General features: G+C 42.2%; 1 protein-coding gene across 2 annotated transcripts; it reads left to right on the top strand.

Moving 5' to 3' along the window:
* Positions 1-420: 420 nt before the first annotated feature.
* LOC310862598 (retinol dehydrogenase 12) lies at positions 421-20212 on the top strand. Of its 2 annotated transcripts, none has more exons than XM_083770579.1 (6): positions 421-614; positions 5071-5310; positions 15111-15200; positions 15482-15673; positions 17019-17128; positions 19641-20212. In XM_083770579.1, exons 1-6 carry the CDS (start codon positions 452-454, stop codon positions 19821-19823), a joined length of 978 nt encoding a protein of 325 aa, XP_083626705.1. In that variant the 5' UTR covers positions 421-451; the 3' UTR covers positions 19824-20212. The 2 variants fall into 2 exon arrangements, with proteins under 2 accessions (XP_083626705.1, XP_083626706.1); XM_083770580.1 differs by lacking the exon at positions 19641-20212 and adding an exon at positions 17958-18465.
* Positions 20213-22047: the final 1835 nt, after the last annotated feature.

Genomic DNA, 22047 nt, shown 5'->3' with positions numbered 1-22047 from the left:
GTCCTTTGCATGGCTGGCCTCTCACACATTTTCAAAACTTCCTCAGCTGAAATATAGGCTACACATTTGGGGAGCCTTATTTTTTCTTTCCCCTTTTTAAGCCTCTTCAGTCTTTCTTTCTTTCTTTCTTTCTTTCTTTCTTTCTTTCTTTCTTTCTTTCTTTCTTTCTTTCTTTCTTTCTTTTACAAGAGTAAAAACTATACGATCCCTTTCCTGTTAATGGAAATAATGATGTGTCAATAATATGTACCCTATTATTATTACCGCCTCACCAACAAACCGGAGGCAGAATTCAAAGAACAATGCAGGTTTAACTATACCGGTAGCCTTTGAACTGTGGGCGGTTTGGCCATAATACTATCGAGGAGACGCATGCACGCGCAGTCACGCGCACGCCGTTGGTTGCTTCTTCTAAAAATCTCTGAAGGAGTAGGCTATATACACAGTTTCAATGTCTTGGACTTGGACGGACATATTCTGCCACCCATTATGGGCAGTTTCCACGCTGTTATTGGGATTCATTCTAAGATCCCAACGGAGAAATCCGTGGAACCCTCGCTGCTGCGCGACCAGGCTGAATGGGAAGACTGCCATAGTTACTGGAGCCAATACAGGTATTTATATTATATTTACTTTAGCTATATATCATATGGAGATCCTACATGCTAGAGTTTAGCCTACAAAGGTTCAAATTGAACCAAAATCCTTATTGTTCTGTCAATCCGAGTGCACAAATGTGGAACCTGCTTAATCCATAACTTGTTCACTCTCAGATAGTTACATGATTTTCCTAATGTCGATACAGATATAGAATAAACCTTGTTTTAACCATAGGCAATTTGCTGCAATATTGAGCCTTGATACTTATAAAATAATAGCCTAATTTAATGTGATACCAATTAAATGTGTTGCACAAAAGTTGTTTGCTTTAGCCATAAACATGCATGTGCTGCATTTGTTATGAGGTTATAACTGCAGCCTCCTCAGATACGTCCTTCCAACCTAGTTGTCATAGAAGCTGTACATTTATTTATGTATTTATTTTTTATTAAATGACCTATACATAAAAATGAACAGGTATCCGGGGCAATGGTTAATGATTGTATCCAACAAAACGCATGCGTCATGACGCACGGAGAATATCGAAAGTATATCCGCTATTTATAAACATAGGCCTAACAATGATTTGAAAAAGTGAACATGCAGGCACTATGAGGAAATTGTCGACCTATCCAATAATTGCATTATACTGTGGCTTCAGAATTAAGTATACGTTATTTAAAAGGAGCACTCTTTTATTCAAAACACAACGCTCTCCGCCGCCCTATCGCATTGATTTCACCCAGGCTATACACAGTGCAACTTGTCAGTGGCTTATGATGCTCTGTCTGTCTGGGTCCAATGGAAGAACATCTGGAAAACTGTGAACATGTGTCCCTTCCCTTGTGTTGCCAAGCATGATGTAATGCAGTGGGTCTCAAACTGTTTCATGTCAAGGACCCCTATAAAATATTTTATGGCAGGATCCCCCTGCAGTATCCCATACATGGGGCCTGGGGGGGGGGGGGGGAGCCCTGCCCCATGGGACTCCCACAATGACTCCTATATGTGGGTTCCCTGGTCCCCACTTTTTAGAACCACTAAGGGTTGATCACTGCAAAGTCCCACACAAAATTGTAGGAAACTCTGCAGCTCTCCTATTTTCTGGTGTGTCAACCAGTCCTTAAATAATGACCATATGGGTCAGTGGTGAACCCACTGGGTCAAATTGGAAGCGATGACACAAATAAATTAGGTTATGAAGAGACACATTTGAAAGTCGGAACACTATACAATTGAAGCTGATAAATGCATACCATCTCCTGATCAGATTCGATTGCAATCTACATGAAGTAAATATACTATTTGTTTATAGACATAGATAGAGACCGGGATACACCTATAGCACTGTCATCAGAAAATACCTTTTTAATAGACAAACATTTTTTGTTGAGCGACAATAGCTCAGGGGGTATAGTGGTCTGTTCGACTTCGATCCAAGGTTCCCCCAGAGTTAGTGTTTGAAGTGTCCTTGAAAAAGAACAGTGAACACAGCTGAGCAAGCTAATTGCTCTAGTTCGGGGGTGCCCAGACTTTTTGTACTTACTTGGAGTAACATAACATGACAAACACTTGGAATGGGAAATAAAGGGGGGCGGGGGGTGGGAGGGGAATGGAAATAGTTTTAGTTTTTGTATGTACTAACTTTGTAATGCTACTGATGTTTGCCCTTTTTTATGTCAATCAATCGAGTCACCTTAATTCAAGTGTCAAGTCCAAATTTCATTCTGACCCCTCCGCGGAAAGGCCTTGTTGTCCTGACCCCTTATCCATCATTTATACATTATGGATCAATAGTGTGGACTGTTTTTCGTCTGTGGCATTCAATGACGCTCGATCGATGTTGTCAGTTACTGGGAAGTCGGATATCAAGAACTTCCACAGAAAAGGGAGTGAGAATCTCATGGGAAAACTGTACCGGATTGCCTGGTTGAGTCACCATTATAAGGAAATGTGCCAGGTTAATTTCCCCCCCACACCACGCCCATATCCCCCCTCCCAACACAACAGTGGTCCCCAGGTTGATTCTCAGTCAGGGTGGTGGTCCCCAGGTTGATTCTCAGTCAGGGTGGTGGTGCCCAGGTTGATTCTCAGTCAGGGTGGTGGTCCCTGGTTCATAATCAGTTGAAAACCCCTGCACTGGTAGATCGCGATCTACCTTTTGGGCACCGCTGCTCTAGTTGAATGGTTGGTTTCCTCTGTCGTCAGTGTGTGAATGTGTGCGTGCGTGCGAGCGAGCGTGTGTGTGTGTGTGTGTGTGTGTGTGTGTGTGTGTGTGTGTGTGTGTGTGTGTGTGTGTGTGTGTGTGTGTGTGTGTGTGTGTGTGTGTGTGCGTGAATGGGTGAATGTAATGCACATTGTAAAGTGCTAAATACATTTGCTTTTAACCAAAGTAATTGATATAACCTACCCTATACCTTTAACCTGAGGGCCTTATAGGAAAATGGCAAGGGCCCCAGCCCAGGTGCCAGTTCATAAATGTTTCTATATACTCTAATAATACTCTTCATTATTATTTACACAATGTAACACATATATTTCCCTCCCAACACATTATATGGCTCTTCATGTCCCAACACATTCCCATGGTGAACAACAACCTTATTAAATGACAATTAAATGAAACCCAAAAATGTGCGCACCCAACCCGATGGCACTAGATTTGCCCGTAAACCTCAAGTTTAGCAGGCATATACAGTACAGTAATGAGTAATACAGGTGTGATACAATTCGGGAGTTTACCGGAGTTTGTTGGAAAGTTTACCGGAGTTTCCTGTAATATACACATCCGTGTTCCATGCTTTTTGCACATAATTGTTAGATATTGTAGCTATAATTGTCATGGGCCCATTTTCTGACCGCCAGAGTAAGTAACTGACCTCAATAATTACCTTTCACAAAGTCATTAGCTGTCAAATGTTGTGAGAACTGTGTTTATGAATGCTTTCCTTGACCTTAACTATAGTGATGTCAATGTCATTTAATAGATCCAGTAGGTTCAAGGTTCAAGGTTGTGTTTGACTGTTACATCTTGGCGGTAGTGCCTCTACAGAAAGTTCTTACTGTAGGACTTTGGGACCCATGCCAGCTTAAGCTTAAGGTAGGCCTACTGTTCAGTAGACCAGTTTGTGGTCGGGAAAGGAAACAGGAAAGGTAAAAGCCACATATTTACCCACATAGTTACAAAAAAACAACCATGTATTGTACAATCCACATGTGTGTGTGAATAAAACAGATGTTTTATTTTATATTTCACTTAGTAAGAGACCACACCTTCACTCAAGATCAACAGTTAATTGAAACAGAATGAGATGAATGCGGAGTGGAGTGAGGAACCCAAGGTAGGGCGAGACTCAGGGTGGGGGCGTAGTCTCTGGAGCTGACGGTCATCTTTGCTCTACTCGGAATGAGCGGTTGGTCGTCTATGCTCCGTCACTGCCCCCCCCCCTGGATTCCTAGAGAATCGAGGCGGAAGGAGGAGGTTGGGGTGGAGGAGGATGGCGATTTTGAAGAATAGTGAAAATAGCCGATCTACAAGTGCAGTACTCACAACCCATGTTTGGTCTGTCGTGGAGCAGAACAAACAACTTGGTTGAGAGATCGCAGGTGTATTTATGCTGTGGTGATTGCACCGGGGATTGGCTGGGTGATAATGAAAGGCAGGTGAGTTGATGAGGAGGGAGGAGTTGTTGATAATGAGGGAGGAGTGGTTAAGGTCAAGCGGAAGGAGGTCTCTTCTCCCGAAACTACGTTGTATAAATACAACTTCCCTTACAGGCAACAAAGTATTATGCACACCTAAATTCTCTGAGACGGGTGCGTAGGCAGGGCTCAATGTACTCAGAAAAATGCACACAAGTGCACAAAGACCCGCACACCGTCTGCACTTGCAATACGAACTTTATTTAGGCAACGTTTCGGTCAAAGACCTTCTTCAGGTATCTAACTTTGTGTGCATTTTTCGTATTTTATATTTACAACATGGCCATGCTAGGAAATGTTTGTGTACGTGAAGAAAGTAATGTACTTGAACGAAACAAACGCACACTCACGCAGTCACGCATTCACGCACGCACGCACGCACTCACGCACGCATGCACGCACACACACACACACACACACACACACACACACACACACACACACACACACACACACACACACACACACACACACACACACACACACACACACACACACACACACACACACACACACACACAATTTAGCCATCTATTGTAGACTGTGTACAGTACACAATGTGCACATATTGTGTATACACACAACATACAGCACAGGATAACATTAACAATGTGCATGACATGGCCGTGTCAGGTTGCTGAGTAATAATAACTGAACTAAAATGCAAATGACCTCCCTTCTTTCACTTCCCTATATATAGAGAGTAAGTAAAATCTTGGAATGCAACCGTTCCAATTGATTTTCTCTTCCTCTGACCCTGGCCTGCAGGGATTGGGAAGTTCATTGCCCTGGACTTTGCACGCCGCGGCGCCCGTGTTATCTTGGCGTGTCGCAGTGAGGCGCGCGGGAGCGCAGCGCGGGAAGAGATCGAACAGAGGACGGGGAACGCTAACGTCCACCTGCGTCTGGTGGACACGTCCTCTCTGGACTCTGTCAGGGCCTTTGCTGAGAAGGTCAACGAGGAGGAGAAGGCTCTCCACATTCTGGTGAACAATGCTGGAGTATCAGGTGAGAATCCACCATGGATGGCATATACATAGCTAGAATACTCCCAACTTTGTTTAAAATACAGTCCGATGTTAGGACTATAATGCATACACATGCAGCCCCTACCATCACTTAAATCGGAACACTGATATATTATTGATTTCAACTGTTACAATTCCAAACAGGCAAACATGACCCGCTTTAATTACATCAATCTATTATAGTATAGCTTGAGTATAGGATTAAAATGTTGTTTTTTATGTCCAATGCAGCTGCATTTAAGTTCATAAAGTTAACATAAGCAAACTAAATGCATTTGAAATAAAATAAAAATTATACTTTTCAGCTTGTAGATCTGCTATTTGGCCCTCTGGAGTGAGTGTGGAAATATAGTCCCACTCCATCTTCAAAGTGTCCCACCCCTACTGTAGTGTATGCTCCTGGCTGAGGTGCACCGACCGTACATGGTGCCCATAAAGAAAAACTATACGTACCTGGCATTAATACCAGTCGACATTGACCCATTATTTAAAATCTCTGAACGGCAACTGCATGCTGAAAGCCACCGCAAAATATCCTTGCTGTACTCTTACCACTGCAGTCAGTGCTGTCATTCAGAAACTTTCCAGGTTTACAGGAAGAAGTGGGTGAAGTGGGTGAAACACATTTTGTCCATATACTGTAGGACAGTAGACCACATAAGGAACAAACCCACATGAAGGAAGGTCCGTCATTAACAAAAGTGTTCCAGTGTGGCCTGCCTGGCGAGGAAACTGAATATGGATAGATCTGGTACTCTCATTAATCAGAAATGACCACTCCTTTCATCCACTTTGTCCATAATACCATAGCAATCAAAACGTTTCTCAATACCTGTGACCATGTCCAACATAAGTGCTGAAAGATCTTTCTCCAAATTTAAATTAAAAACACATTTGAGAAACATGATGATGGTGCATCGGGAGGTCGGGCTGGGCATTCATTAGCCTGGCTAATAAGCCAGAACGAATTGCCTGCCGGCGGATTACGGTCTGGAGAGGCTCAATTGTACGCCCATTTCCTACACCAGAGAACTGGTGTGGCCAATCGGGACACGGTATGCAATATGGGCGGGCTTTGGTACAGTGCTTTCGTACGTTCAATGCTTGAGACCTTTGACTGACAGTAGCACTGACCAATTGCGTCAAAGAGAAAATGTTTGAACCCGCCCCCCGGGAAACAAGATCCATACACAGCATCTCCAGACTCAAATACCACACGACAGTGTGGTATTTGATGCCCAGCTTATTAGCCAGGCTGGGCATTTATAGCCTATTGAAAGCAGATGAGCTGGCGCTATTGATTGACATTTAAGACTTGGACACTGCCACTGCACTGGTATGTAAAACAAAGTTCCCAGTTGAGCACATGAACAGCCAGAGAGAGAGAGAGAGAGAGAGAGAGAGAGAGAGAGAGAGAGAGAGAGAGAGAGAGAGAGAGAGAGAGAGAGAGAGAGAGAGAGAGAAAGATGACTGAATATCTTTTTATTGAATTATAGGATTCCGATAGCTCTGTTGTGGTTGTGGTTATAGGGAGAGTGAGGGGCCTACTCATCATAGCGACGTGAAATTGCACTGCCTGCATGTCTGCCTCAGAAACCGACTTATTCTGTGACATACATGACATAATATACAGATTGTCTTTTTTGGCTCTGCACAACATGGCTTATCAAGTCCTCTGATAGCTCCCATTGCTGATTACTGTGTGTGTGTGTGTGCGTGCGTCTGTTTGTGTGTCCGTCTGTGTGTGCGCGTCCGTGCGTGCGTGTGAGAGAGAGAGTCCTACATCATTCAGTGTGATGTTACTAATCATTAGCACATGGTGGCTGAAGATGCAAGCAGTATATGATGAGCAGCTCATGTTTTTATTTTATGTTTCGACACATAACCAATTAGGGTTGCCAAGCTTAGCATACAAACACACACAAAAACAACATCACGGAATCCAGTATCCGCATCCAGATCTTCAAATAGTAAAATCAACAGGAACCTGACATTTTTGTTTGTAAGAAATGCTGGGTACTCAGGGCTTTTGTTATTTAACAAAAGCCCCATTAACCAGAGGGGAAGCTGCCCACTTTAAAACGGTTTTATATACACAGACATATTTCAGTTAATTAGCAAGTAATGGTGCCGCAGCAAGTGTTCTGTATGTGCATAAACGTACACTGCCACATCTGGAAATGCTAAATCAACAATCAAATGATTGACAAATGACGCAGTCTGCTAAGCATGTAAGTCTCATGCAATTTACTGACAGGGATAATGGAAAGTTGGATTCAGTCGAGAGGACTATTACCCTGCCCTGGAAATGATCAGCAGGTTGACACAAGGGTTTGATTACGTTTTGATTCTAAAAACTGCAACTTTGAGCTAAAATAACTAAAGTAACAGCTGATACCACTCACAATGCTTCAGTGAAAGTGGGTGTGGTGGCTTCAACAGATTTTGATTCGATTTATTTGATGTTATGATTAAAATAAATACACATGGTACATGCGTCTGACAGCAGTGTCAAGGATAATATGCCATAAAGTCAGCGACTTATTTGCATTGTGGTCCTTCCTTGATTTTGGACAAAGCTAAGAGAACTTCTGTCCAATACTTTAACGGAAAACAATATAGTATATTTATAAATATCAACATATGAACACTGAACAGCTGATAATATGGTTACTGAACATCTGTGCTTTTCAGTGTACAAGGAGGATCTTCTTTGAGTAAAAATACTCCAGAAAGAAGAATATGGATTATTCTTTCATGCACAGACATAGAAACTTAAGATAAGGCAAGGAATGCCTCATCAGCAGATCACGTTACGTCAGACTGTATCATTCATCTGAATATAATAGTTGTTGGTGCAGGAAAGTGCAGGAAAGGTCTAGACTTGCGTGTATTTAGTTCCCATTGAAATAACTGGTTTTGCCACCAGTGTGTCACGACTCATGGTACAGTATGTTGATTTAATCTCAACTATGTTATCAGCACCACCGAGGCAGAGAAGTAAAGACTTCATTTAACATATCACATTGATATTTCCGGCTGTTTTTCAAGTCGGCCCTGTGGCCTTTTTGTCAAAGCCCTGACACTACACACATTTGCAAGCTGATGCGATAGTGGTGGCACCTAGTGGCTGGCCATTCGTGTAGAAAATGGTTGTCAACATGTCAATACAACATACAAAATACCCCACATGTAGATATATTTAAAAAATATCTACATTATTGTAATGACCAGTGGGTTTCAGATGGGAAGAAACAGTCCTGATGACCATTTTGAGACCAGAGCTGCTGGTCTTATGCAATGTGCATATATTGTGGCGACTGATACACAACTCAGGAGCAGAAGTCAGGTTTGCCTATTCACAAAGGCATTTATTGAGCATAAATTCAGGTCAGAAATTAACTTCTTTCTGGTAAGATTTCAACACAAAGTTCATTTCCCGCCCAGCATGCCTGCCCACAGCCTCGCCTCGTCTCTGGCGAGTGGATCTGTTGGTGAGGCAGAGAGTTCTCCCTTTTATACTGATGCGCTCAGGTGTGCTGATGAGCGCAGGTGCACTGAGTTGTCCTATCAGGTGATTAGGGATGTACCTGTCATCGAGAACCTTCCCCAGAGCCCATGGCGTCTCCATGTAGCTCTCTGCCCTGGGCGGTATTCGACCAACGAGACACCACAATATGCATTTCTCGATCTTTCTATGTTCCCTCTAGGTATACTGCACATGTAAACACAGTTTAAACACTGAGGCTGTTTTGCAATAATGTACTACTATTTATATAGTTTTGAGAAAGAATGCTGCTATTTGTCCCAAAGTGACTGCAAAAGGAAACAAATAAAGCATAAAGCTTTATACCCTAGTACAGGGGTTTTCAACTGATTATGAACCAGGGACCACCACCCTGACTGAGAATCTACCTGGGGACCACTTTGTGTTGGGAGGGGGGATATGGTCGTGGTGTGGGGGGGAAATTAACCTTTCATATTAAACTCATGTTGCTGTTCATTGTAACTTACTGTATGTATGAGTGAGCAGACACATGCGATTAATTATGGGCACATTTCCTTATAATGGTGACTCAACCAGGCAAACCGGCACAGTCTGACTCAGTAACATGTCTGACTCAGTAACTGACAACATCGACACGTCATCATCATTTACTGCATTGTTTCTCAACTTGTGGTCAATACAATAAATTAAAATACAAATCTTCACTTTCCTACATTACTAAATGCATGGTCAGGGACCACATGCAATACCTTAGCTCCATATATGGCCAGTACACAGTATATTATATATTGTATAATATACTGTGTACTGGCCATATATGGAGCGTGTCTTGAGTGTACAGGGTTTGATGAGGTCAGATCAACATATGGAATGTCTGAACAGGTCAGCTCCATATATGGAGATCTAAGGGTGGCAGTGGGGGCAGTGTCCTTAGACTCTAAGGCTTAGAGTATATATTAATAGAGACCCAAATCGTGAACGCGCTGGCCGTTGACTATCATTACACGCGTTCACGTGCGTTCACGTATGAAACAGCGTTCACGTGTCATCATAAACGTGCTAAATGATAGTCAACGGACCAGCACGTTCACGATTTGGGTCCAAACTGCAATACCAAATTCGGTATGTCCATTTCGCCTCAGGGTTTCCTCCGGGTGCCGTCTCTATTAACCCATTCTGACCTGAGATCAGATTCATACAAGGTTTCCGCTGGACACACACTGGTCTGATTAACCCATTCTGACCTGAGATCAGATTCTAAAAATGTCAGTCGTTCTTCGATTTTTCAAAAAATAGCAGACCTACAAGCTCGTATCGCGCCACTCGGTGGCGCGATATGAGCTTGTAGATCTGCTATTTTTAAATAGCTAAAGCATAACATGATGATAACACCAAAATGGGTGCCCGTTCAGAATGGGTTAATATATACTCTAAGGCAGTGTCTTGAGTGTACAGGGTTTGATGAGGGTCCAGCTAGGGCCTTCATTTTCGGGTCTGTTGAGAACTCTAGTTTTCGCCGGCTGCCGGGTGTGGCTGCACAAATAACTTTGGGGCAGGGCCGTCTAGAGTTTAAATGGACAGGTATCAGTCAAAAGGGAGACATCGAAGAGGAAGGATGGATGGGGGAGGCATTTAGCAGACGCTCTTAATCCAGAGCAATTTACATTAAGCAAGAACAAAAAACATGGCAATACATCATATACATAACAACAAAAAATAGTAGAATCATACGTAAGCTAAGAACATATACTTCCCTAATTTTCATTAGTTTTTATTATCTTTTGACACTTGCTTTGGCAATGTACATTGTACACGTTTTCCCACGCAAATAAAGCTCCTTTGAATTGAAATTGATTTGCATAACCTGATAATAATAATTCTCATAATATTTCTTTGCAGTATTTTTTCATATCGTTAGCCTCATAGGATAAATGCCTAAGTCATTTTTTGGCGAAATTGAGATTTCTGCATACAGGTGATCTCCTGGGGCTGCTGCATCGTTCTGGATCATCGCCTATGTCCTCAGCCAATCACAAAGCTCACAATCTTCAAAAATGATGATCTGCCTAAGTCACTTGTGTGATTTGAGCATTTTTACGTTGCCGCCTAACTCACTTTGTGTGACTTGGGCATTTTTACATTGCATACACAGCAAACAACAGTTACTCTAATAGACCCCCAGGTGTTTAGTATGGAGTTAACATTACTCTAACAGACCACCAGGTGTTTAGTATGGAGTTAACATTACTCTAATAGACCCCCAGGTGTTTAGTATGGAGTTAACATTACTCTAATAGACCCCCAGGTGTTCTGTATGGAGTTAACATTACTCTAATAGACCCCAGGTGTTTAGTATGGAGTTAACATCACTCTAATAGACCCCCAGGTGTTTAGTATGTAGTTAACATTACTCTAACAGACCCCCAGGTGTTTAGTATGGAGTTAACATTACTCTAACAGACCCCCAGGTGTTTAGTATGGAGTTAACATCACTCTAATAGACCCCCAGGTGTTCTGTATGGAGTTAACATTACTCTAACAGACCCCCAGGTGTTTAGTATGGAGTTAACATCACTCTAATAGACCCCCAGGTGTTTAGTATGGAGTTAACATCACTCTAATAGACCCCCAGGTGTTTAGTATGGAGTTAACATCACTCTAATAGACCCCCAGGTGTTCTGTATGGAGTTAACATTACTCTAACAGACCCCCAGGTGTTTAGTATGGAGTTAACATTACTCTAACAGACCCCCAGGTGTTTAGTATGGAGTTAACATTACTCTAATAGACCCCCAGGTGTTCTGTATGGAGTTAACATTACTCTAACAGACCCCCAGGTGTTTAGTATGGAGTTAACATCACTCTAATAGACCCCCAGGTGTTTAGTATGGAGTTAACATCACTCTAATAGACCCCCAGGTGTTCTGTATGGAGTTAACATTACTCTAACAGACCCCCAGGTGTTTAGTATGGAGTTAACATTACTCTAACAGACCCCCAGGTGTTTAGTATGGAGTTAACATCACTCTAATAGACCCCCAGGTGTTCTGTATGGAGTTAACATTACTCTAACAGACCCCAAGGTGTTTAGTATGGAGTTAACATTACTCTAATAGACCCCCAGGTGTTTAGTATGGAGTTAACATCACTCTAATAGACCCCCAGGTGTTCTGTATGGAGTTAACATTACTCTAACAGACCCCCAGGTGTTTAGTATGGAGTTAACATTACTCTAATAGACCCCCAGGTGTTTAGTATGGAGTTAACATCACTCTAATAGACCCCCAGGTGTTCTGTATGGAGTTAACATTACTCTAATAGACCCCCAGGTGTTCTGTATGGAGTTAACATTACTCTAACAGACCCCCAGGTGTTTAGTATGGAGTTAACATCACTCTAATATACCCCCAGGTGTTCTGTATGGAGTTAACATTACTCTAACAGACCCCCAGGTGTTTAGTATGGAGTTAACATCACTCTAATAGACCCCCAGGTGTTCTGTATGGAGTTAACATTACTCTAACAGACCCCCAGGTGTTTAGTATGGAGTTAACATTACTCTAATAGACCCCCAGGTGTTTAGTATGGAGTTAACATTACTCTAATAGACCCCCAGGTGTTCTGTATGGAGTTAACATTACTCTAACAGACCCCCAGGTGTTTAGTATGGAGTTAACATTACTCTAATAGACCCCAGGTGTTTAGTATGGAGTTAACATCACTCTAATAGACCCCCAGGTGTTCTGTATGGAGTTAACATTACTCTAACAGACCCCCAGGTGTTTAGTATGGAGTTAACATTACTCTAATAGACCCCCAGGTGTTTAGTATGGAGTTAACATCACTCTAATAGACCCCCAGGTGTTTAGTATGGAGTTAACATCACTCTAATAGACCCCCAGGTGTTTAGTATGGAGTTAACATCACTCTAATAGACCCCCAGGTGTTTAGTATGGAGTTAACATCACTCTAATAGACCCCCAGGTGTTTAGTATGGAGTTAACATCACTCTAATAGACCCCCAGGTGTTTAGTATGGAGTTAACATCACTCTAATAGACCCCCAGGTGTTCTGTATGGAGTTAACATTACTCTAACAGACCCCCAGGTGTTTAGTATGGAGTTAACATTACTCTAACAGACCCCCAGGTGTTTAGTATGGAGTTAACATTACTCTAATAGACCCCCAGGTGTTCTGTATGGAGTTAACATTACTCTAACAGACCCCCAGGTGTTTAGTATGGAGTTAACATCACTCTAATAGACCCCCAGGTGTTTAGTATGGAGTTAACATCACTCTAATAGACCCCCAGGTGTTCTGTATGGAGTTAACATTACTCTAACAGACCCCCAGGTGTTTAGTATGGAGTTAACATTACTCTAACAGACCCCCAGGTGTTTAGTATGGAGTTAACATCACTCTAATAGACCCCCAGGTGTTCTGTATGGAGTTAACATTACTCTAACAGACCCCAAGGTGTTTAGTATGGAGTTAACATTACTCTAATAGACCCCCAGGTGTTTAGTATGGAGTTAACATCACTCTAATAGACCCCCAGGTGTTCTGTATGGAGTTAACATTACTCTAACAGACCCCCAGGTGTTTAGTATGGAGTTAACATTACTCTAATAGACCCCCAGGTGTTTAGTATGGAGTTAACATCACTCTAATAGACCCCCAGGTGTTCTGTATGGAGTTAACATTACTCTAATAGACCCCCAGGTGTTCTGTATGGAGTTAACATTACTCTAACAGACCCCCAGGTGTTTAGTATGGAGTTAACATCACTCTAATATACCCCCAGGTGTTCTGTATGGAGTTAACATTACTCTAACAGACCCCCAGGTGTTTAGTATGGAGTTAACATCACTCTAATAGACCCCCAGGTGTTCTGTATGGAGTTAACATTACTCTAACAGACCCCCAGGTGTTTAGTATGGAGTTAACATTACTCTAATAGACCCCCAGGTGTTTAGTATGGAGTTAACATTACTCTAATAGACCCCCAGGTGTTCTGTATGGAGTTAACATTACTCTAACAGACCCCCAGGTGTTTAGTATGGAGTTAACATTACTCTAATAGACCCCAGGTGTTTAGTATGGAGTTAACATCACTCTAATAGACCCCCAGGTGTTCTGTATGGAGTTAACATTACTCTAACAGACCCCCAGGTGTTTAGTATGGAGTTAACATTACTCTAATAGACCCCCAGGTGTTTAGTATGGAGTTAACATCACTCTAATAGACCCCCAGGTGTTTAGTATGGAGTTAACATCACTCTAATAGACCCCCAGGTGTTTAGTATGGAGTTAACATCACTCTAATAGACCCCCAGGTGTTTAGTATGGAGTTAACATCACTCTAATAGACCCCCAGGTGTTTAGTATGGAGTTAACATTACTCTAATAGACCCCCAGGTGTTTAGTATGGAGTTAACATTACTCTAATAGACCCCCAGGTGTTTAGTATGGTAACATCACTCTAATAGACCCCCAGGTGTTTAGTATGGAGTTAACATCACTCTAATAGACCCCCAGGTGTTTAGTATGGAGTTAACATCACTCTAATAGACCCCCAGGTGTTTAGTATGGAGTTAACATTACTCTAATAGACCCCCAGGTGTTTAGTATGGAGTTAACATCACTCTAATAGACCCCCAGGTGTTTAGTATGGAGTTAACATTACTCTAATAGACCCCCAGGTGTTTAGTATGGAGTTAACATTACTCTAATAGACCCCCAGGTGTTTAGTATGGAGTTAACATTACTCTAATAGACCCCCAGGTGTTTAGTATGGAGTTAACATTACTCTAATAGACCCCCAGGTGTTTAGTATGGAGTTAACATTACTCTAATAGACCCCCAGGTGTTTAGTATGGAGTTAACATCACTCTAATAGACCCCCAGGTGTTTAGTATGGAGTTAACATTACTCTAATAGACCCCCAGGTGTTTAGTATGGAGTTAACATCACTCTAATAGACCCCCAGGTGTTTAGTAGACATGTATTAAAAAATGCCTAAGTCACAGATTATTTTCTTGAAAATGGCCTAAGTCACTTTTTTTTGTTATGGAATGACTCTCATGTTTATCTTTTTGTAAAAAACATTTTGTTAACCCCTCAGGAAACCATTGTAAAAATCTGCATTAAAAACTCTTACATACTTGCGAGAAAATGTGTTTTTCCTTATTATCCGAAAATCATAAAAAATGACTTATGCATTTATCCTATGAGGCTAACGATATTCTGTGTCTACTCTCTTCTACAATCAGGCTTACCCAGTGAGATAACCAAAGAAGGGCTGGAAGTTTCTTTTGCTACAAATCATTTGGGTCCCTTTCTTCTCACCAACCTGCTGCTGGGTAAGATCCACGTGTTAAAGGAGTAGTTACACACCCCAGTTTTTGTCACATTCCTGAGCCATATATTTATTTTATACATATAATACCTTGTGAATTGAGTAGTACTTTTGGTAGGCCTTTATTGATTATTTATACTTTTACTCAAGTACATTTTGATTACCCATACATTTACTTGTAATGGAGTATATTTCTACATTGCGGTATTGAAACTTTTTACTTAAGTAAAACAATATAATATATATATATATATATATATATATACACCCTGGTCATCCCTCCAGAGCTGATGAAGCGCTCGGCCCCCGCTCGCATCGTCACCGTGTCCTCTGTCAACCACCAGAAGGGCCAAGTGGACTTCTCTCATTTCCACGGTGAAAACATCACCGGCACAAGAATGGACTCCATCTATAACGACACCAAGCTACACAATGTCATCTGCACCAATGAGTTTGCGCGCAGGCTACAGGGGACAGGTACGGTTGAAATTGGAATGATACCTTTGTGGCAAGGACTATTGTATCCCAGGGTTTATACTCCACAAATGTTATTCACTTTTAATTTAAAATCTTTCATGGAATGCTAAGAATGCTCATTAATCCAATGAAGAACCACTATTTGAAAAACAATTGCTTTTGTGTATATATAAATATTTGTTATTTTATTGCTGAGGTGCCATGGTAATTCAATGTTTTTCAATAGTTTATTTTTACCTATGAAGGTATTTTGCCTACAGTACACTGCACAGAAAATAAGCATTTTCTTTTGAAAGACGGTACCAATAGTTACAGGCAGCCCATGCAGGAACAAATAGAACTATGAAAACATTCCGTGCGAGGCCTCTGTTGAGTCCATAAAAGAAGTCTTGCAGAAACACCACAGTAAAGTGCATGCAATGCAATGGCAGACGGACAAGCCCATCTGGTGCTCGGTCTGTGCTCCTCAAGCAACATTTAGGGCTTTAGAGTACTTTGGTTCCAAAAATGAATGAACATTTAACCTAGGGGGAACATTAGCCGAAATTAGCTGACGTGTCGTGAGCTTGCAGATTGGCTATTTTTGGAAAAGTTATTTAGAACGGTCCAAGTACAGAGCCAACTCAGATCCAGTCTTTAAGTGTTATTAAGAGGGGAGAGCTTGCCAAAAGCCTTGTCAAAAATGGTGTCAGCAAGGCTGTATACAATATTGAGCTCATGTCTGCTTTCATTACACAAGTTTGTATGCAAGACACAAAAACAAATACTGTACATTTCAGAATGGAATCACAGTGTTAAAAGAGTCACTGCATAAATTATTAAATGACATAACGTTCAAACACAGATGAGAGTAATTATAAATAAATGTAGCTACACACACCACAGCACATAAAAGTAATGCAATTCTGGCCCTTTAGGAAGGAACTTTGAGATGTTCTTGTGGCTTATACCCCTAATTAGAGTTCTGATCCTTTAGGATTTTAACGATTCCGGTTCCTTAACGATTCCCTCTTAACTGTCAGATGATGGTTCCCTTTAACCATTCCAACTGTCTGTAACTCTGAGAGTGTACAAATGTGTACACTCTCAGAGTTATGATATGGTCCTTGAAATGATATAGTTTGAGAACCATACCAACTCTGACAGTGATATGTTTATGTCACTGTCAGAGTTGGTATGGTTCTCAAACTATATCCACAGCTCTAGAAACGGCTCCAAATGTGATGGAACAGATTCGGGGTTCCTCAACGTTGGATCCGGGTTCCTCATTGTTCCTCGAGGATCCAGATCCCAAACCTAAACCCCAGTCTCTATCCGTCTGTGTGTCTTTGTGGGCGAGATATAGGTGTGACCGCCAACTCGGTTCACCCTGGTGTTGTCATGACAGAAGTCATGAGACACTATAGGGTTGCAGTGCGATGCCTCTTCAGTTTGATCGGATTCTTCTTTTTCAAGGTGAGTGAGTGTTGAAAAAGAATGCACAGAATATTTCTTTTGTGAGGTTAGGTTTAGGGTTAAGGAACTTAAGGTTATAGGTTTAGGCATAGCTTTTCAAAACGGCCCAAATAAACACACACAAAACAAACAAGCGCCCCATCAGTGCCCATCGATTCCCAGGCTCCAATTCCGTCTGAATGGGTTGCCCTAGCAGGGAACGTAAACGAGGAAGATAAGGAGCCATCTGCATTAGTGTATACTTGGAAAGGAGAACTGCTTAGCCAAAATACTGCACCAGGGTCGTCTGATTACATTTGTATCCTTGGGGATTAATGTTTCATACCCCTTAGTTTTCACCAACACTGGGTGCCAGACTTGGCCGTTGCCTTCCGAGGAAATGCAGACTCTCATTTCAGTCTATTACTCCATTTTCATAACCGGTATATTATTGTCATGAATCTACTAAATAATCTACTAAAGACATCTAGTTGTCCTCTCACTGAAGAAATAATTCATTTCCACAACACACAGCTAGTGAGTAGCACATGAGTAGCACAGCTTGGTTGACTAACACAAGATTTCCCTAATCATGTGTTGGTGTGCAGTGCCTGTCTGCACATGAATATACTGAATTGTTAATGTTTGGTCATCATCCAGGTGCTGAAACATAACTATATAATGCACTTAAATTCAGCGTACAATGAATATTTAGACATATTTCGACATTTTGGAAAGGTTTTGAAAAGTTTTTTTCTTTACAAACGTATAATGACATCATGCACAAAATTGGGACGGCAGGTTTCCAAGTGGTTTGGAAGCCTAAAAAGCATTATGTGACTGTCAACAGATGGAAGACGTCATGCCTAAACGGCATCCCTTGTTCAATGTCCAAGAATGCAATGAGGCTCCGAGTCCCATAACAGCAGGTCAAATCTAAACCACACTGCCCGCAGGGTGATTTATGTGAACCAGGACTTCAGCAGCTGGACCAGTATGTGTTTGATTGCAGTGTGTTGTTCTTTGGTGATGAATGTAGTCGATCAGTGCGTTAGATCATGCTGATCTTTGTCTGCGTGAGTGAAATTGGCCAGAACCTGCTGTATAGTCATGCCAGTGTATTCTAACCAGAACACGTTTGTTTGCTGCTGGTCTAAATGGACCAGTAACAGTTCACTGGCGGCGACGCATAAACATAATTTAATTTTTAATTTAGTGGGTGAAAGATATTCTGACTGGTAAAAGGAGGCTGGCTATTGTACAGTATGTGCACTCCTACACCTGCATGCCTATAAGAGCATGTGAGGTTCACAGATCAGGCAGTTTGATAGTGGTTTATTCAGTGACATTGGTGGAATGAGGATGAACTAGAAAAAGTGCCCTTCTGGGCACAGGTTTCCACCAGGAGGATAGAAGTGTGTGTGATGTTTGGCAAAATGTTTAGGAGTAATATAAACATGTTTTTTCCCATAGATCCGAAGTCCCGTTAGTCCGAACATGCACTGCTCCCGTGCTTGTGGTTAGGTTTAGGTTTGCTCCCGTGCTTGCGGTTAGGTTTAGGTTAGGGTTAGAGATAGGGATAGTAATTTCGGAACAATGAACCTTCTGACTAATGACACGGCACCGCTGCAAGCACCTCTCAGTGAGGGACAAAATGTTTGTCTGCTGCCTAGTTAGGCCTATATATATCCCCCAGGTGTGCCGATTGTTGGCCCCGCCCACACCACCAACAAGGCGCCACTACTCCACCCCACTCTCAGCTAGAGTAGTGGGGTTTTCTTCAAGATTCATTCCAAAATCTGTTAGGAATGTGCGCCATTCCATTCACTGGAGTTTGAACAGTGTTGCATTTGCATGCAGTGTGCTCATGCTTTGCAACAGGCTTTTTAGTGTCTTTTATGTTCTTATGTTAAGAGTTAAAGGTATATTCAGTGATTTCACTTAAATCAAATATCACTTCTTTTTTTGTTTTGTTGTGATAATCCTCCCTACTATAGAGTGTGCTGACCATATAAGGAGTTCCTCCCTGTCCCCAGTTATCCCCATGGGGGGGGGGGGGGTCAAAAAACCATAGGTTTCGTTATCATGGCCCAGCATTCATCCAATCAGGATAGAGAGGGGCCTTCTGCCAATCATGATCGAGCGGGGGCGGGCCTTGGTGTGTGTGCTGTTGGTCTGTTGCCATCTTGTTACCGGGGCAGACCGGGGGGTTTCCAAATCACTGAATGCTCCTTTAAGATTCGAATGAAGCTTCTGATAACTTTGGGAAACTGCTGCACCCCCAAATTGGTCCTGACTGTTCGATATAGTTTGGTAAGCCCTTTTTCCGGGCGTAGTAGTGTAGTAGGGGGAGTAGTGGTTAAAATATACTGAAATGTGCGTGCGTGCGTGCGTGCATGCGTTTCCGGGTAAATGAAAAACAATTCCTATAAAACATGCAATATATGCATGCATGATTATACAAAATCCTTAATGTCTGTTGTTTGTGTTTGCTGTCCCCATGCATCGTCCCTCTGAACCTCCTACTCTTCAGTCCGCAGAGGAGGGTGCGTTCAGCCCCCTCTACTGCGCCGTGGCAGAGGAGACCGACGGGATCACAGGGAAGTACTTTGACAGCGACTGTGCCCTGGTGCTGCCCTCCCCTTTGGCCAGAGACTCCGCCCTGGCGGTGAAGGCCTTTGAGGTCTGCGAGAGACTGACCTCCAAGAAGCTCTGACAGTGTGGTCTACTCTGCTCCACAGAACCCTGAGAACACATCTGTGTGTTGAATGGCATATAACAAAAGGCTTTTAATGTATAATTGTTGTATTACATATGGTTGATTATACATATCATGTTTTTTTATGGACCGTATATTTATATTTAGCTCATATTTACGACCATTTACACATTGCACAAAAAAGACCACTCAAGCGGCTTTGATTGATTGATTGATTGAATACTTTATTAACAGTTTGCAGGAAAGTACAGTTCAATACAAGCTAAGAGGATTTAAACCCAAGAAAGCCTATGGTTTGTTTCCGTCGGGGTCCTTCATACTTCATTCATCGAAACATTATGACATACAAATATACAGTACTATGCAAAACATAAACAGTTAGAAATAAAAAAAGAATAATATACAGTTTGGGGGGCGTGGGGGTGTAGGCATTGACTTTTTACGAAAGGAATTCTCTAAATTGTTTTGAGATACCCAGATAGCAAAAGATGTTAATTCAACGTTGACTTTTGGTCAGATTGGTTATTTTTGGTTGAGGTTGAAATACCTATGTTGATTCAATGTCTAATTACAGTTAACCATTTCAACGTTTGAAAAGCTGTTGTTGAATCAATGTATTATAGATGCTGATTTTTCAATGTTGAAATGCCCTACAATTAATTGACATTGTTTCAATCCTATGGTTTCAATTGTGATGGGGGGGGGATGGGGGGAGAACCTAGGTTGAAAAACCTATGTTGATTCAATGTCTAATTACAGTTATCATTTCAACGTTTGATTGATTCAATTGAATCAATGTATTATAGATGGTGATTTTTCAATGTTGAAATGCCTTACAATGAATTGACATTGTTTCAATCCTATGGTTTCAATTACAGGGTTAGGGTTATAGGGTTAGGGTTAGGGTTAGGGTTAGGGTTTGGGTTAGTTGCGGGACTACCCGAGACCACCACAGGGACCGGGTCGCGGCCCCGATCGCAGCCGTATAAGTTTCGGGCCAAACGGACATACGGTCGCGGCGGTAGCCCTGAACGAAGGCCTACAATTTGCCGACTTTGACGCACGACAACGCGCCAACGATAAAACATTACGGTCCGACGTTCGGATATGTCGGAGAGCTTGCCCAGACGAACAGTTTGGTGTCTTCGATGTACACCTCCGACAGTCGTACAAAACGTCATTCACTTTGGCTGTGTCCATCAGACAGCTCATATACCCATAGACTTTAACAGCATCCTGACTGAAAAAGTGAAACAAGACCCCGCCTCCTAGAAAGGTCGCCCAAGTCTCTGGGAGCTCTATAACATATCCGAAAATCAGACCCGAAGGCCTTACCGTTGTGGCGTTCTAGTGAAGAAAAGGTTTTATGTTCGCACACGCCGACGTCGATGATCGTAAGTCTGTTCGTGATGAGCCTTATACGTCTGCGATCGCGGAGACGAGGCGATCGTTGTGATAGTCTCGGTGTTTTTATGCGACCTTTGGAACCTCAAATCTAACCCTAGGCTCATTTTTTTTAGGCCCCAAAGGTCACCATTGCAGTCTTTTGGCTGAACTTTGACCTTTGCAAACGTCGTGGAAAGTCCAGACCGGCGCCATTGGATTCGGCATGCTCTAAATATGAAGAATACGTCTTGTGTACGAAAGAATAACATTAAAAAAATGTTTTAAAGGTCTGTTTTGTGTCTTCACAGTTTCTGGAGGAGAGGAGAGGAGGGGAGAGGAGAGGAGGGGAGAGGAGAGGAGAGGAGAGGAGAGGAGAGGGGAGGGGAGGGGAGGGGAGGGGAGGGGAGAGGAGAGGAGAGGAGAGGAGAGGAGAGGAGAGGAGAGGAGAGGAGAGGAGAGGAGAGGAGAGGAGAGGAGAGGAGAGGAGACCTACAAGCTCGTAGTGCGGCATTACAAGCTTGTAGGTCTGCTATTTTTTTTTATTGAAAACGAAAAACCTCATGTTTCTGTATCAGTGGTTCTCAATATTTGCTCAAAATGCATCTCAACATGCATTACAAAAAGTCAATAATAATTATGTTTATTAAAATACAATACCATACATGTATAAAATGCACGACAGAAGCGATATCAGCTTGGATCATTTCATTTTTATTCATTTTTATTGAAGAGGAGAAGTCACGTGACTCCTATAGGTTTCCACATTGCATGGCCCACATTACGGGCGCGTTCGGCTATGCGCACCGGGAATGTGGTCAGTTTGTTGAGTGTGGTG

Source organism: Protomyctophum parallelum (genome assembly GCF_964188405.1).
Source record: "Protomyctophum parallelum genome assembly, chromosome: 8".
NCBI classification, from domain to species: Eukaryota; Metazoa; Chordata; class Actinopteri; order Myctophiformes; family Myctophidae; genus Protomyctophum; species Protomyctophum parallelum.
The sequence above is the reverse complement of the archived record's forward strand: the minus strand, read 5'-3'. Positions and strand labels throughout refer to the sequence as shown.

Bases quoted from the DNA above. Each gene is read 5' to 3' on its own strand.
- LOC310862598 (XM_083770579.1), top strand. From the start codon at position 452: ATGTCTTGGACTTGGACGGACATATTCTGCCACCCATTATGGGCAGTT. The intron at 615-5,070 runs GTATTTATATTA...CCTGGCCTGCAG, and splicing joins AGTTACTGGAGCCAATACAG to GGATTGGGAAGTTCATTGCC. The intron at 5,311-15,110 runs GTGAGAATCCAC...TTCTACAATCAG, and splicing joins GAACAATGCTGGAGTATCAG to GCTTACCCAGTGAGATAACC.